Source organism: Brassica napus, chromosome A9 (assembly GCF_020379485.1).
Source record: "Brassica napus cultivar Da-Ae chromosome A9, Da-Ae, whole genome shotgun sequence".
NCBI lineage: Eukaryota > Viridiplantae > Streptophyta > Magnoliopsida > Brassicales > Brassicaceae > Brassica > Brassica napus.
Window position 1 is genome coordinate 37,965,484 of NC_063442.1, and position 13,981 is coordinate 37,979,464.

A 13,981-nucleotide genomic window follows, 5' to 3' on the forward strand; every position below is an offset into this window, starting at 1 on the left:
TATGAGAATAGTAGTTGGATATTAGCATTACACATCGGTTACCAGAAGGGAGTAATTGAAATGTTTTGACTTTTTGTCAGAGCTCTTTTCTTATCGTATTTGTTGGGAATGGTCCACCGTTTGCTTGTCTAGTGTTGTCCACCTTTTTTTTTTGTCACTGGTATAGTGTTGTCTACCTAATAATTCAAGAGGTAAACAATTTTAAAAGATTTTTCTTTCCCCATGTAAATAAGCGTAAGCGTATTTTCTGTTACGCAAATTTCGAAGAATTTAGGACGAACTAAAAGAAAACAAACCCAACTATTAAGAGCATCTCCAACTCACCTCTATTTCCACCTACATTTAGAGTTAAAACCACTCTAACCCTTTTCTATTTTTAATTTTAAAATAGAGATTGTTATTTTCTCTTCTATTTATAGAGGAAGAAATAATATTCCTCTATATTTTGTTCTATATGTAGAGATCTCTATTTTACAGAAATACATTGGAGTAAAACCCATTTCTATTTTAAAGGTAAAAATAGAGAAATACATTGGAGATGGTTTAATCCACCTATTTGTTTACATTCCGAATTTATTTCGTCACGTGCACAAATGTGGAAAGGGAAAATAGATATTTAAATTAGTCAGTTCAACAAGTGGGTGGAGAAACAAAAAAAGAGATCTGTCACTGTCACACGCCACGTATTATAAGTTATAAAAATGACTGGAAAGCCCCTCCCCCTCGACGAATAAATTCATTACTAATATCTCAAAAACACATAAAAATTCCAAGGAAACACACACAAAAATGAAAGTGTTATCTCTGTTTTGCATTTGCGTGGTCATCGTTTTGGTAACAAGAGACAGCAATGCTTTCACAAGAAATGACTTTCCAGAGGATTTCCTCTTCGGAGCTGCCACTTCTGCTTATCAGGTTCACTTTCAAGCTCTGCTTCAGATTTGTTTTCAGTCTAAGAAAAATAGATTTTGTGTTTTATTTTTGATGTGATGTTGGGGGCAATCTAGTGGGAAGGAGCGGTTGATGAAGATGGAAGGACTCCTAGCGTTTGGGATACTTTCTCCCACTCTGGTAATATATATGCTTCTTCTTTTTTTTCTTGAAAAATACTGTTCATTTAAAACATTTTTTTATATTAAATGGCAGTACCACATGTATGTTCTGAGAGCTTGGTTGATTATATTCATTGATATTGTTTGATTTTTTTTTTTTTTGCAGATAACAAAGGAAATGGAGATATAGCATGTGATGGTTATCACAAATACAAGGTTTCTTTTCTTCTTCTTCTTCTTTACTCTATAAGTCTCTGACTTTGTTTTCTTAAACTCTATTGCAGGAAGATGTTAAGTTAATGGCAGAAATGGGTTTAGAAGCATTCAGATTCTCTATCTCATGGTCAAGGCTTATACCTAGTAACACCTCCTCTTCTTGTTTCTTGACTTGCAAGTTTAAAAGCGAGAGATTTTTAAACCCTATTTTGTGACTTGTTGTTGGTTTCTCAGATGGAAGAGGACAAATTAACCCTAAAGGTCTACTGTTTTACAAGAACCTCATCAAAGAACTACGAAACCATGGTGTTATATTCTTTTCTACTTAAAAACTTAAAAATAGCAATTATTAAAGATAAATTTCATTGTTTTTGAATAGATATAAATTTTGACAAACAGGAATAGAGCCACACGTTACACTCTACCACTATGACCTTCCTCAGGTTCTTGAAGATGAGTATGGAGGATGGATCGACCGCAAAATCATGTATACGATCTATATAAATGATTATATGGCGTATCAAAGTCTCGTTATACTTTATTATGATGAACTGATGAAACAAATGTTGTTGTTATTGCAGAGAAGACTTCACCGCTTTTGCAGATGTATGCTTCAGAGAGTTTGGGGACGATGTGAAGCTATGGACTACAATTAACGAAGCTAACATATTCGCCATTGGTGCTTACAGCGAAGGATTTTTGCCGCCAGGACATTGTTCTACTAACGAATTCGTCAACTGCTCTACTGGAAACTCTTCTACTGAACCATATCTTGCAGGCCATAACATATTGCTAGCTCATGCCTCTGCTTCAAAACTGTATAGACTCAAGTACAAGGTATTTATATATTTATATATTTATATATTTATATATTTATATATTTATATATTTATATTTGCTCTTTAAACATTATGAACATTAATAATATGATGGTGCAGAGTAAGCAGAGAGGATCTGTAGGCCTTAGCATATATGCATATGGGTTAGTTCCTTATACTGAGTCCAAGGAGGATGAGATTGCAACTCAGAGAGCTAAAGATTTCTTCTATGGCTGGTGAGATAAAAATACATTTTTGTTTTCTTGTGGACATAATCTGAATTTGATAATACAGGTTGTTGAAGCCTGTGGTGTTTGGGGACTATCCAGATGAAATGAAGAGAATCTTGGGAACGAGGCTACCTGTTTTCTCAGAGGAAGAGACAGAGCTAGTTAAAGGATCATCTGACTTTTTGGGGATTATCCACTACACAACAGTCTATATCGCAAACATTACACCCGCACCTTCTGTCCTTCCAAGCAAGCAAGAGTTCTTCACAGACATGGGTGTAGATACGATCTGTAAGCTTTACTTTCTTTTCAATCAATCTATCAAAAATAAGACTTCTCTGACTCATTTAACTGATCATTATTGGACAGTCATTGGGAACTCTTCATTCTTCAAGGTATATAATAATAAGACCTACAAAAAGCTATTGTTCTTGAATTTAGAAAGGTTTGCTAATATGATTTCTTCTTCTCTTTTTTTTTTTTGTGAAGTGGGATGCTATTCCATGGGGTTTTGAAGGTGTCTTGGAGTATTTGAAACAGAGCTATAACAATACTCCTATCTACATTCTTGAAAATGGTCTCTTTCTTTTCTCTGTTTTTCTTGCTTTGAAAGCAAAGTTTCTTTGTCCTTAAGATTTCTTCCATTTGCTAACAGGTTTACCGTTGGAACACGATTCAACGCTACAAGACACACCAAGAGTTGAATACATTCAGTCTTACATTGGTGCTATGCTCAACGCCATCAAGTATGATTCTCCTTCTTCTTTATCTTTTTAAGTCTTCCATATAAATGCATGGTTTAGGTCAAGTTTCCTTGATTCTGATAAAAATCTTTTTGACTGGCTAGGAACGGATCAGACACGAGAGGTTACTTTTTCTGGTCGGTGATTGACTTGTATGAGCTATTGGCTGGATACAAGCTCAGCTATGGATTGTATTATGTGAATTTCAGCGATCCTGGACTCAAGAGGTCACCAAAGCTATCTGCTTCTTGGTACACTGGTTTTCTCAATGGTACTATTGATGTTGCTCCTCAAGCTACTACTCAGCAGCAGAGCCTCTTCCCTGGTTCTTCGTCTTTGTGATGTAGTTAGTTACATATATAGATAGCTAAGGAAGGATTCTGGTTCTGTTTTGATCCTCATTTGGTCTAAGTTGGTCTTTTCAATGACAAAACTCAGGTGATTTGCCTTATGGTTTAATATAATATTATGCATTTCAGCATTTGAGACTTGCAAAGGGTTGCATAGATTCTTGAATGTAACATCACCCAAACATAACCACAGGTCTACAACACAAGTTTAGCTTCCACCAAAATAATATTTACATCCACAATAGGCAAAAGCGCATCTGGTGTAGTGGTATCATAGTACCCTCCCACGGTACTGACCAGGGTTCGATTCCCTGGATGCGCACTTTTTTTCTCTATTTTACCTTTCAGACAACATTTGGTCTTGGTTTCACACACATTATCGGATGGATAAAACAGCAACGGTTTCATCGACTGGACTTTTTGTTCTTACACAACTAAGACGAGTTGGTTTGGTGAAATGTCTGGGGAAGACGTAAACTGAAGAGCCTTGCATCAGTTTTGAACTTTTGATTAACGATCAAAGATTTTAGAAATTATACAAACCATTCGTTGTTATTATACACAAAAACTATACATTAAGACCACCATATGGTTACACTTAACCAAATCTCACCAAAAGTAGCAGAGATAAAGATAGAAGGGAACTAAAGAGAATAGATGCAACTAGAAAACAGACGGCGATTTTAGACAGTTGTGGTACTCAAGCTGAGACATTTCTCCGCCATTCACCGGATCAAACTGGCATCTGTAGAAGCTGTTATCAAAACAACAAAGAAGATAACCCAGACTCCTGTCAGATCAGATATGCAATACACACAGGACAAAACCATAAAAGAGTTCAAGTTTTGTTTGTTTTATTTAGTTGCTTACCTCCCATCCATGCCAAGAATAACAACAGTGTTCTTCTGATGACCAAAGGCGACTATGTACTGAGTTCCTTCCACCAACCTGAACTGAGCCACCGACCACTCCGAGCTGAAATACTTTGGCAACACTCCTAACATAGATCAAAAAAGAGTTATGCTTACTGAACCAAGGGGGTGAAAGTAACTGTTTTTGTTTGTTTAGACCTTCTATACCTTTGAATAATGACAGAGACGAGGATGGGGAGGTAGGACGAGTAACATTAGATGCAATTCGAGGAGTGTCTTTCACGCCGGAGTTGACTTTGAGACCAAACACATGAACAGTCCCTTTGTCACTCGAGACAGCCAACCACTCAGCATTTGAAGAGAAAGCCAAACTATATATCTCTGCTCTATCTGCACCCCTCCTAACCTGTACAGTCACATCATCATTATTATAAGAATCAAAACTACATCTTGGATCTAAAGCGCTGGCTATATAGTAGTAGTTAGCACCTACCTCTTGGCGCAAGGTGCCATCGACAGTATTAAAGATCCGAACCAGAGTACCCTTGGAGCTAGCCGTGGCCAACAAGCTCCCATCCTGCGTGAGAGCGAAGCAAGCAATCCTCGAATCATGAGCCAAGACGAACTTAGTCCGTTTCGAAGCGTAGTGCTCGATCCTCACTTGCCCTTTCTGCAAACCAGGGCACACCAACACCATAGACCCAGCGCCCTGAGAGACAGCGCACAGCCCCTTAGGGTTCGCAAAAGTCTCGATCTGATGCATCAGCTTGAGGTCCACGAAGTTGTAAACGAAGATCTTCTGCTCGAGAACAACGACGATCCGATCCCTCCTGAGCCTGACGGATCGAACCTCGGACCTGAAGGAGAGCTCGCCGATGCACCGGCTCTGGTGGTCGTCCCATATCATGACCTTGTTGGGAGGATACTGAGGGTCAGGTCCTCCGCCGACGAGGGCGAGTATGTTGCATCGGAAGAGCATCTCCACGACGGCGACCCCGCGGTCGAAGTCGCGGCGGAAGATCTCGCGGAAGGGGTCGCAGTTGAGGATCAGGAAGCCGCGGGCGGTGCCGACGGCGAAGCAGGCGTGGTCTTGGTTGAAGGAGAGGTGGAGCAGCGACGGAGGAGGCGTCGCCGGTGAATTCGATTCGAGGGGAGAGGTATGCGTTTGAGTGTTGAGGTAACGGTTGGAATCAGGAATTCGATCGGGGAGATTGAAGTCTTGGGCGTTGAGAGTCATGGAGGAGAAGGACTCGGCGTCGTCTCCGCGATCGCGGGAGTGCTGCGGGGGAGAAGTGGAGTCGGAATCTGAGGCAGGGGTAGAATCGGGATTTTGCCAGGGGGAGGAGGGGGAGGAGACGGTGGTCATTGGAATCTGAAGGGATCTTTTAGAGAGAATGAATGAAGATTAGATGAAGAAGCGTGGAGGAGGAGTAATAAGAAAATGACTTCGTGCTTTGCTTGTTGCCGTCGTCTCTCTCTCTTTTAGGCGGCTTTATTATTGAAGAATAAAATAAAAAAGTTTCGGATAAACTTACTATTATAATATTAAAAAAAAAATTATGGCTGAATCATATATTTTATTCACTTGCATAATTTTTTTTCTTGAGAATAATGCAAAGCTGCAAATGAATGTAAATTTATCTTTTTACCAACTTGAAATTAGAGTATTAATTCAAAAAAAAAAAACAAAGTCGTCACTTTATCCCTTGTTCATGTGTTTATTGGACAGACTTTGATCTTGAAAGTGATCAGAAACATCTAAACATCCACCTGTGGCTTGTTCAATTGTGTCTAGCCACTTGTGTCCGCTGCTCAGGGCGGTCGGGGATAACTTCACTGCCACGAAAACATCCATCTTCGAGACTTTCCTCAAGTCCTTTTGCTGACATCACCGTTATATCAACGAAATAATATAAAAGTTGCGTAGACGACGAAGAGAAAGTCAATGGACCATTTCATTATTCCATCCACTAGTCTGTTTTAAATTATTGCAAAGAAAGAAGTTGTTTTTGTGAGTGAAGGCTAAAAGCCCATATTACAACTCAGTCCAAAGGTAAAAAAATAGAGAAGGCAAAAGCAAACTGAAAAAAAACTCAAAATGGAGTTTGACACACAACATATAGAATCTTCCTTATTCTTCTTCTTCTCAGCTGCGAGAGATGCAAACTTGGAGGAGTAGAAGGAGAAAAAAACTTTGATCAGTGATGAGTATGGGTAGCATCGCCAGTTTCTTCACCTTTCCTTGAAGCAGCTCTTAGTTTACGCTGTTCCTCTTTGTAAATCCTGTTTCTTCGTTGGAACTATTAACAAAAAACACACAATCCCTTGTCAGTTCATCTTCCACAATGAAAAAGCTTAACATTCTTCTCAAAGTTTCTCCCATTAGCCTCTATATATACATATTGATTTCATTCCTTGGAGAACCATCTTTATATGTTTTCGATACAAAGAGAACAACATGTGGTTAGATAACAATGGGGGAGATCAAACCTCAACTGTATAGCTAAGAGCTGAAGCACGGGAAGTGCTATCAACAGATTAAGATCTAAAAGCTCTACGAGTGACCTAATAAATAGTACGAATCTATAAACATCCACACTAAACTTGAAATTTCATTGCATTTTTGAATAAGAGATATTATCATCAATCACAGACGAATTTCAGCATCTATTGAACTAATCTAGGGATTTGAAAATATACTGCATCATCAGACTCGAGTGATCTATGGTTTTGGTAGAGGTCGTCTAATCAAATGAGTGTAAATGGATCTAAGCTAAGAAGAAGAAGAAAGGGTGGTACGTACCTCTTTGGAATGGTGGAGACACTCGAGGTAGTCTTCACGAAGAAGAGAGCAATCCTTGGGCTCTCTGCAGTGAGACATACACTCGCTGAAATCCATCCAGAAATCGTAACATCTCCCCTTGTTTCCCGTTATTCCCCACCCCGACGCCATCTCTCTCTCTCTCCAAATCCACAAACCTGATCCCGATCTGAGGAGACTTCTTCTTCTTCACCTGATTACCAACGACCCGAACCATTCGGGTTTTATCCATCATTTAGAAACCCGAATTATCCTTTACTGGGCCTTAATCTGTTGGGCTTGCGAATCAACACTTGATTAGCCCAGTAACTGCAAACCTTCTATCTCATTCAGAAGGTTTAGCTGTAGTATTAAACTGCAACTCGAGTAGTTCATAGCCTTTAAGGTGGAAAATCGAAGAGAGATAGAACTGGTCTTTTTTTTTTTTTTTTTTGAAACACAAGATAGAACTGGTCTTTATCTAAACAAATGTGACACAAACATAAGTGAGCTATGATAAGTTATGATTAGTCCACGTAGTTGATTCTAAATATTCTTTGTACCCTTAAAACATTCAAGATGACAACATTCGCCGTTACTACAATCACACATCCCAAAAACCACCCTTTAACCTTAATTTCTTCTATATATCCATCACAACTCAAAAGCTCACAGATAATCCGAGACCTAAGTAGGAGACACGAGCTCTTTTTTACTGCTTCACGACACGATAAGCAATGAATCTGTCGTCCCTAAAGAGCATCTCCGCGTCTTCAGGAACAGTCATCCCCGGGTTCCATGGACGACAAACTACATGTTGGCCACTTGGTATACTCTGGTACCCAATTCCCATTACCAGCTTCTTCTCACTCTCTTCTACACGTGGTGGTGGTTCATTAACATCGTTTGTGGGCATGATAGCCGAAGAGTCAGCAGCAGCAACGTTCATCATCTCCGTAGAATTGGTAGCTGCTCGTGCTGCAGTAAGAGTAGCATCTTGAGTAGGATGAGTAGCCACAGGCGATGCAGCAATGTTTATGGCTGGTGCATTCAGAACATCTGAGAGTTCTGCAGCAAATGAAAACTTTAAATCATGAGTTTTGAATGAACAACTCATGTAATGACCATATCGCAGAATAATATAGAAATGTGGAACTGTTTCCAATCGAACTCAGGAAATGTGATCCTTCTAGAGTGTAACATAAGATTCAAAGAATACCAACCATCTTCGTACACTTCAATCCACTTTGACGGGACATCAGGAGTCACCATCTTGGAAGGTTGGGAAGGGCTCACTTGTTCACTGCTCTTCACATTTGAATTTGCAGCTTCTTGTTTCTCACTAGTCATAGAAGGCGATGACGGGGACTGGTTTGGGTGTCCTGCACATAATAGAATATCTGATTCACTACAACTGTCTTGATTGGCTTTTAATCCTTGAAAATATACATCGGCCGAAATAGAGTCGCATCAAATGGTAAAGAAGCCAAAAAGAGTGGTTAACCATAAGAAGATACAATCCACTAAGACTTTCATTTTTTATCCTATGTCACGCACCAACAACAAACTAACACAACTCTAATTTTGAAATATATGATCATTTTCTAGAGATTAATTTAAATTATAAACGCAAGAAAACATACCATATTTTATACTCATGAATGCTACTTTGGCAGCATTCATTTCAGCCAGCTTTTTGGTCTTTGCTTCTTCTCCTCTGTAAAGATTCCCTGCAAACTCAACCGTTGAGGTAAAAGTAGGAGCATGAGATGGACCAGATGTAGAAGTTCCATAAACCGGTAAAAGAGAGTTTTCTTTCTGCGCAATTTCTTGTAACAGGTTCTTGTAAGCAACATCAACAACAACTCCCTGAGTTAACAAAAACAAAAGATTAAAAATTTAAACAAAATGGAAAAACACATTAATAACGGTCCAAAAGGAATGTGAACTAGCCTCTGGATTCAATGGCGTCAACGAAGCCAATGCTACTTTAGCAGCAGCATGTTCAGCCGCTTTTAGTGTTGGACAGAACTCTTGGCTCTGAAACGTCTGTCCGCAAACAGTGACCTTACATCGGAACCGCGGAGCATGCGCAGGTCCTTGTCTCTCAGCGGCATAGACGGGAAGCTCCATGTTTTGCTTCAGTGCATATGATTGCAGTTGGCTCTTGTACATATGATCCATCTCTAACTAAGCTGAAGAAATAAACAAACTTTCAAATCAATATTCTCTCCTAAGAATAAAAACAACAGTAAAAAGTTAAAAGCATAGAAACCAAACTAATATGTTTCAAACATAACAGTCTCAAAAATAAAAAGTGATTATATATGTTAAAATTGCTTGAAAATGATATGGGATTCACAAGTTTTACCAAATTGGTAGAAACTAAATCAGGGCTTCAAACAGAGAAATCAGAGAAACACAACACCAAGCAAGTTATAGTGTGATTTGTAGACTACACAATTAAACAAAGCACGAGCAAATTGAAAAAAAAAAAAACGAACCTCTTGGGGGGGGGAGGAGGAAGACACTCGATGGTCTCTGCGGTGAGAGAGAGAGAGAGAGAGAGAGAGAGAGGCATGCACTTAGTGAAATCTAGAAACCATAAAACTCTTCAACTGCTTACGAATTATTCGGGTTTTATCCAGCTGGAACAGCTATGATCCGAAATTTCAATTAATGGCCCATTAAGTAAAATGGGCTTTAAATATGAACCTTCTAAGGGCCCAGTGAAATTGGAGCCTTCGTCAGAATTAGACGACGGCGGAGGAGACGGGAGCACGACCCGAAAGGAAGGAAGGAGGAGAAATGGTGACAGGAGAAGCGTTGATCGCATACAGAGCTCTGCTCAGGGCTACGAGGAGATCGTTTGCCGGAGATGCCGAGATGCTGAAGGCTTCGGCGTCGGAGATCCGTAAGAAATTCGAAGAGAGCCGCCACGTGGTTTCCGAGATCCCTCGGCTCCTGGAAGAAGCGCGTGCGGCGACTCAATTCATTTCCACCATGATCGTTCAAGCAAAGCTCAACGAACGCGGCGGATACGGTACTTTAACTCATTACACTCGTTTTATCTTTTTGGAAAGCTGATCCTTTCCCGATTTGAAATTTTCTATGTATCGTAGAGGTGAAAGCAAGCCAGGAACACGCGGGAGCTACTCTGGAGCTTCCGACAGAGGCAATGCTTCGGACAAAATCTGTGTGACCGACCACATTAAGACTGTCGGAAATTTGATTTCTTCTCCCTTACTCGTTTGGTTTAATCGGTAAAGGTGGAACTTTTTTTTTTTAGTCGTACTGGGTTTTGTTCTCTCTTTACAGCCAAATCAACTCAGATTTAACTATTAAGAATCTATTTTTATATGAAATTCTTCCATTTCTGGTTTATGTTTTGTCCAAAATTGACGGAACTTCACTTACATTCATGCCTCATATTGATTTTAATTGTTTGTTAGTATATAGGCACTCACTTTCGACATGTCTTGATTCATGATCTTGGAAGCCTTGTCCTGTCTTAAAGACCCATATCATATATCATAGTTTATCTAATGTCACTGTTAACTGCTAGTTTGAAGTTGAATTCTTTCCTACATAAGCTAAGTTGTTTATCTCTCTAGTTTTCCTTGTCATTGACGTTTTGTCACAAAGTCAGTTTGTATGAAAAAAAATTGATGGGAGAAGAGTGAAGCCATAATCTGTTTACTCTAGTTTTCATACCAGTGAAATAGTGTATTGACCTTTTTAGATATGGGTAGTGCCAAAAGTATGGTTCGTTTTACAAAGAGATCAACCACACAATCCTCGTTCTCCTTATCCCCCATTCATGATTGTCTGTAGTTTTGCTCAGAATCCCTTTGTGTTCTTCATGGTTTATGTTCAGAGTTGTAGGTTTGTCTTTACTGTCTTAATCATATGCTCTTTTGTTGTGTGCCAATTGTCTTTTGTTTCATAGGAATCATGTGAATTAGTCATAACCATATATACTTCCTTCTCTCAATTCATGTGAGTTTTTAAACTATATTCATAAATGCTCACACTTTACCTGATTATGCACTTCAAGACGTTACTCACGCACGTCCTAAAGTCAAGGAAAGTAGCTATGTCGTGAAAAGATAAATAAAAAGGGGATTCGAAGAGATATGGTCATGGGCCTCATGAGTTATGGTGATGACAAAGGCACCATATACAACTAGCTGATATTCCATTTATACACAATTGATTAAAAAATATAGGTACGATTAAATAAAATATCATTTCATAGATGAATTTATCAATCATTTGATTTTTTCATTCATGTTGAATATGCTGTGTCAATATTTTTTTCTAAAAGAGATGTATTGTTAAAACAAAACAAAAATTGGAACAAGGGTACAGTGTGTCAAATTAAATAAATTGGTTATTGAATATTCAATCTATACGACTGATAAAATTTAGCAAAATGTTTTTGAAACTACAGCTAAAATATTTATGTTTAAACAAAAAATACAAGTAAATGAATCTGAAATATTGATTTAAATTATACAATGAGCAGTGCTATGTTAACAACTTTTTATACAAGTGACATGAAATTTTCGTGATAAGAGTAAACTTCCAAAGTTTGGCTCTACCCACTTTTCTTAAATACCACTTCATTGTGTAAACAGATAGGGAAAGTCATGTTTTCAATCTTGATTAAGTCCGCATGCTAGATCAATGATTACCATCATCAAACAAAATAGCTAAAATAAATTAGGTCGATCTATAGGTTTAGTGGTTGGAGTAGTTTTTGAAAATGGTAAAAATCACTGAGGCTTATATTCAGAATATTAATCAAATGACGCCAAGAGTTAGCTAAACCCACGTATGGCTATCACAAAAACAACAAATATACAACACTCAAACATAGCCTTAAAACGTTGTGATCATATAACTCCGACACATACGAATGAACTGCCATACTTATTTAACGCTCGCTTTTTCACCTAACCAAAACCCTAATTAATTTTCTACGTACGTGTCTATATATACACATCTCACTCGTACTCTATTTTCCGTCGACACCCATTCTTTTAATATAAAGATTACATTTTCATATACAATCCATTAGAAAAAAAAACTCCATGAGTTCTTCGATCACAGTTTCACTTATCTTCTTTCTCCTTTCACTCGGTTCAACTTCATCGTTACCGTCTAAACGCAGCGGCTACGTCCAAAACGCATGCAGCGTTACACACTACCAAAATCTCTGCGTTCAATCGCTAGCGCCGTTTTCATCAGTCGCCAAGAACAGTCCCAGCAAATGGGCACGTGCCGGCGTTTCAGTGGCCATATCCGACAACAAAGACGTCCTTAGGTCCCTTCTCAGAATGCGACGTTCAGCGTTTGGGAAACGCGACCGAGTGGCTTTGTCGGATTGTCGAGAGCTGCTCCAAGACTCTCTTGATAATCTTCACAAGTCCTTAGCCGTGCTCCGGACACTCAGAGCCGGCGAGTTTCAGGAGCAGATGAGTGATCTTGCCACATGGCTTAGCACTGCTCTTACGGATAAGGACACGTGTCTTGATGGGTTTGAAAAGACGTCTGTGAAGTCAGCAATGGTCAGGATGATCCGGAGGAGAGTCACGACGTCTATGTATATGTCAAGCATTTCCCTCGCACTGCTTAACAAGCTAGCGGCTAATGGTTTGTAATCTATATTGAAAAATGAATTCTATAAAGCACTAACTCCCATGCATATGTAAGATCATTATTAATAAAACTGTTGTATGGTTGGATACTATGATTGTTGAGACATATATATAACTAGAACTTTATTAGAGTATAGGCCTCTCCATTTCGAAATGGGTATCCCACTCGTGCATATCCCATGGTTTCCTAAATCCATACCTATTAAATTATTATTTTTTTGTTTATTTTATTTTATTTTTTTATTTTTGTTTTGTTAAATTTATTTATTTAAAGATAACACAAACGTCTCAAAATCTCTCAAATTTTGAAAAGGATTTCCTGTAATTACTCCGATATCGAACTTGACATTTATCCAGATTAGTAACATAATTCAGGTTGTGATTTATAGGTATCATAAATTGCCAACCATTAGTTTCTCGTCTAATATATTATCGCTTGCACTTCGAATAGTGCTTTTGAGTATTCTTAAAAATACTTACCCGTTCTTTTTATTCAGTATTGGACCCCCAATCAATCATCCTACAGGCCGAAATATATATTGGGCCAGTACTACTAGCTCCCCACCATTGTCTCCGTCCCAAGCTCAAAACTCAAAGCCAGCACCACCAATCGTGAGAAGAAGTCGGTGCCAACTTTATGAGCACTCTAAAGCTTATTATTTCTACCATTTTAAATCGGTTTGTTCTTTTTAGATAGTAAGTTACGATGCGCCAAGAACCTTTGAGGAAGTACCAAGTGGCATAAAATGTTCTGACTTGATGTTTGAAAACACTTATACACTACCTAACTTAATTAAGTTTTAAATTGATACTCCCATTGAGTTTAAACGTTTGATATATAGTCTGTTTATACTTTTATAAATCGTATACACTGGACTCATTTACAGAATCTTGTTGTTAGCTAGTCTTATTCCATTGGTCATTAACATTTCAATTGTTATTCATAAGAATACAAAGAAATTGATTTGAGAATATATAATGAATTATGTTAGCCATCGCCAACCCAAAAAGTTGGCCAAGAAAGTGAAGGAGGTGTGGGGTTAGATAATTCACCGCCACGTTAGAATCACAAGTCAACGTAAACTCCAACGATCGATCCTTCCTTGTATTCACCTCCGAATCCTAACTTTTTAATGTGTTTTTAGTTTCTTAAAATATTTTAACTTGCATTCAGAAAGAAACTATACAAGTTATATAATTCAGGATTTCAGAAATCTTTTAGTTTTGCTTCGTTTAT

The 13,981-nt window shown here is 38.4% G+C and overlaps 6 protein-coding genes and 1 non-coding gene across 7 annotated transcripts; 4 read left to right on the top strand and 3 right to left on the bottom strand.

The window, feature by feature from the left end:
• The first annotated feature begins 710 nt into the window (after positions 1–710).
• LOC106420487 (beta-glucosidase 10) lies at positions 711–3,538 on the top strand. The gene is made up of 13 exons (XM_013861328.3): positions 711–915; positions 1,008–1,071; positions 1,219–1,268; positions 1,337–1,412; positions 1,503–1,574; positions 1,668–1,755; positions 1,850–2,105; positions 2,207–2,322; positions 2,381–2,607; positions 2,686–2,711; positions 2,806–2,893; positions 2,972–3,062; positions 3,164–3,538. Exons 1-13 carry the CDS (start codon positions 790–792, stop codon positions 3,399–3,401), a joined length of 1,518 nt encoding a protein of 505 aa, XP_013716782.2. The 5' UTR covers positions 711–789; the 3' UTR covers positions 3,402–3,538.
• A 122-nt stretch (positions 3,539–3,660) lies between these two features.
• Positions 3,661–3,731, top strand: TRNAG-CCC. The gene has a single exon. It is a non-coding gene; the product is annotated as a tRNA-Gly (tRNA).
• A 170-nt stretch (positions 3,732–3,901) lies between these two features.
• Positions 3,902–5,793, bottom strand: LOC106420544 (autophagy-related protein 18a). The gene is made up of 4 exons (XM_013861395.3): positions 4,775–5,793; positions 4,489–4,687; positions 4,280–4,406; positions 3,902–4,163 (listed from the first exon to the last, which is right to left on the bottom strand). Exons 1-4 carry the CDS (start codon positions 5,645–5,647, stop codon positions 4,073–4,075), a joined length of 1,290 nt encoding a protein of 429 aa, XP_013716849.2. The 5' UTR covers positions 5,648–5,793; the 3' UTR covers positions 3,902–4,072.
• Positions 5,794–6,217: 424 nt separating this feature from the next.
• LOC106420274 (NADH dehydrogenase [ubiquinone] iron-sulfur protein 5-B) lies at positions 6,218–7,316 on the bottom strand. Its single transcript, XM_013861133.3, has 2 exons — positions 7,085–7,316; positions 6,218–6,581 (listed from the first exon to the last, which is right to left on the bottom strand). The coding sequence occupies exons 1-2, from the start codon at positions 7,232–7,234 to the stop codon at positions 6,480–6,482; spliced, it is 252 nt and encodes an 83-aa protein (XP_013716587.1). The 5' UTR covers positions 7,235–7,316; the 3' UTR covers positions 6,218–6,479.
• Positions 7,317–7,621: 305 nt separating this feature from the next.
• On the bottom strand, positions 7,622–9,812 carry LOC106420272 (double-stranded RNA-binding protein 4-like). Its single transcript, XM_048741385.1, has 5 exons — positions 9,586–9,812; positions 9,035–9,276; positions 8,725–8,950; positions 8,305–8,463; positions 7,622–8,149 (listed from the first exon to the last, which is right to left on the bottom strand). The coding sequence occupies exons 2-5, from the start codon at positions 9,263–9,265 to the stop codon at positions 7,794–7,796; spliced, it is 972 nt and encodes a 323-aa protein (XP_048597342.1). The 5' UTR covers positions 9,266–9,276; positions 9,586–9,812; the 3' UTR covers positions 7,622–7,793.
• A 60-nt stretch (positions 9,813–9,872) lies between these two features.
• On the top strand, positions 9,873–10,463 carry LOC106420377 (mitochondrial zinc maintenance protein 1, mitochondrial). The gene is made up of 2 exons (XM_013861220.3): positions 9,873–10,124; positions 10,204–10,463. Exons 1-2 carry the CDS (start codon positions 9,890–9,892, stop codon positions 10,281–10,283), a joined length of 315 nt encoding a protein of 104 aa, XP_013716674.2. The 5' UTR covers positions 9,873–9,889; the 3' UTR covers positions 10,284–10,463.
• Positions 10,464–12,056: 1,593 nt separating this feature from the next.
• On the top strand, positions 12,057–12,836 carry LOC106420246 (pectinesterase inhibitor 6). The gene has a single exon (XM_013861103.3). The coding sequence runs from the start codon at positions 12,178–12,180 to the stop codon at positions 12,745–12,747; it is 570 nt and encodes a 189-aa protein (XP_013716557.2). The 5' UTR covers positions 12,057–12,177; the 3' UTR covers positions 12,748–12,836.
• Positions 12,837–13,981: the final 1,145 nt, after the last annotated feature.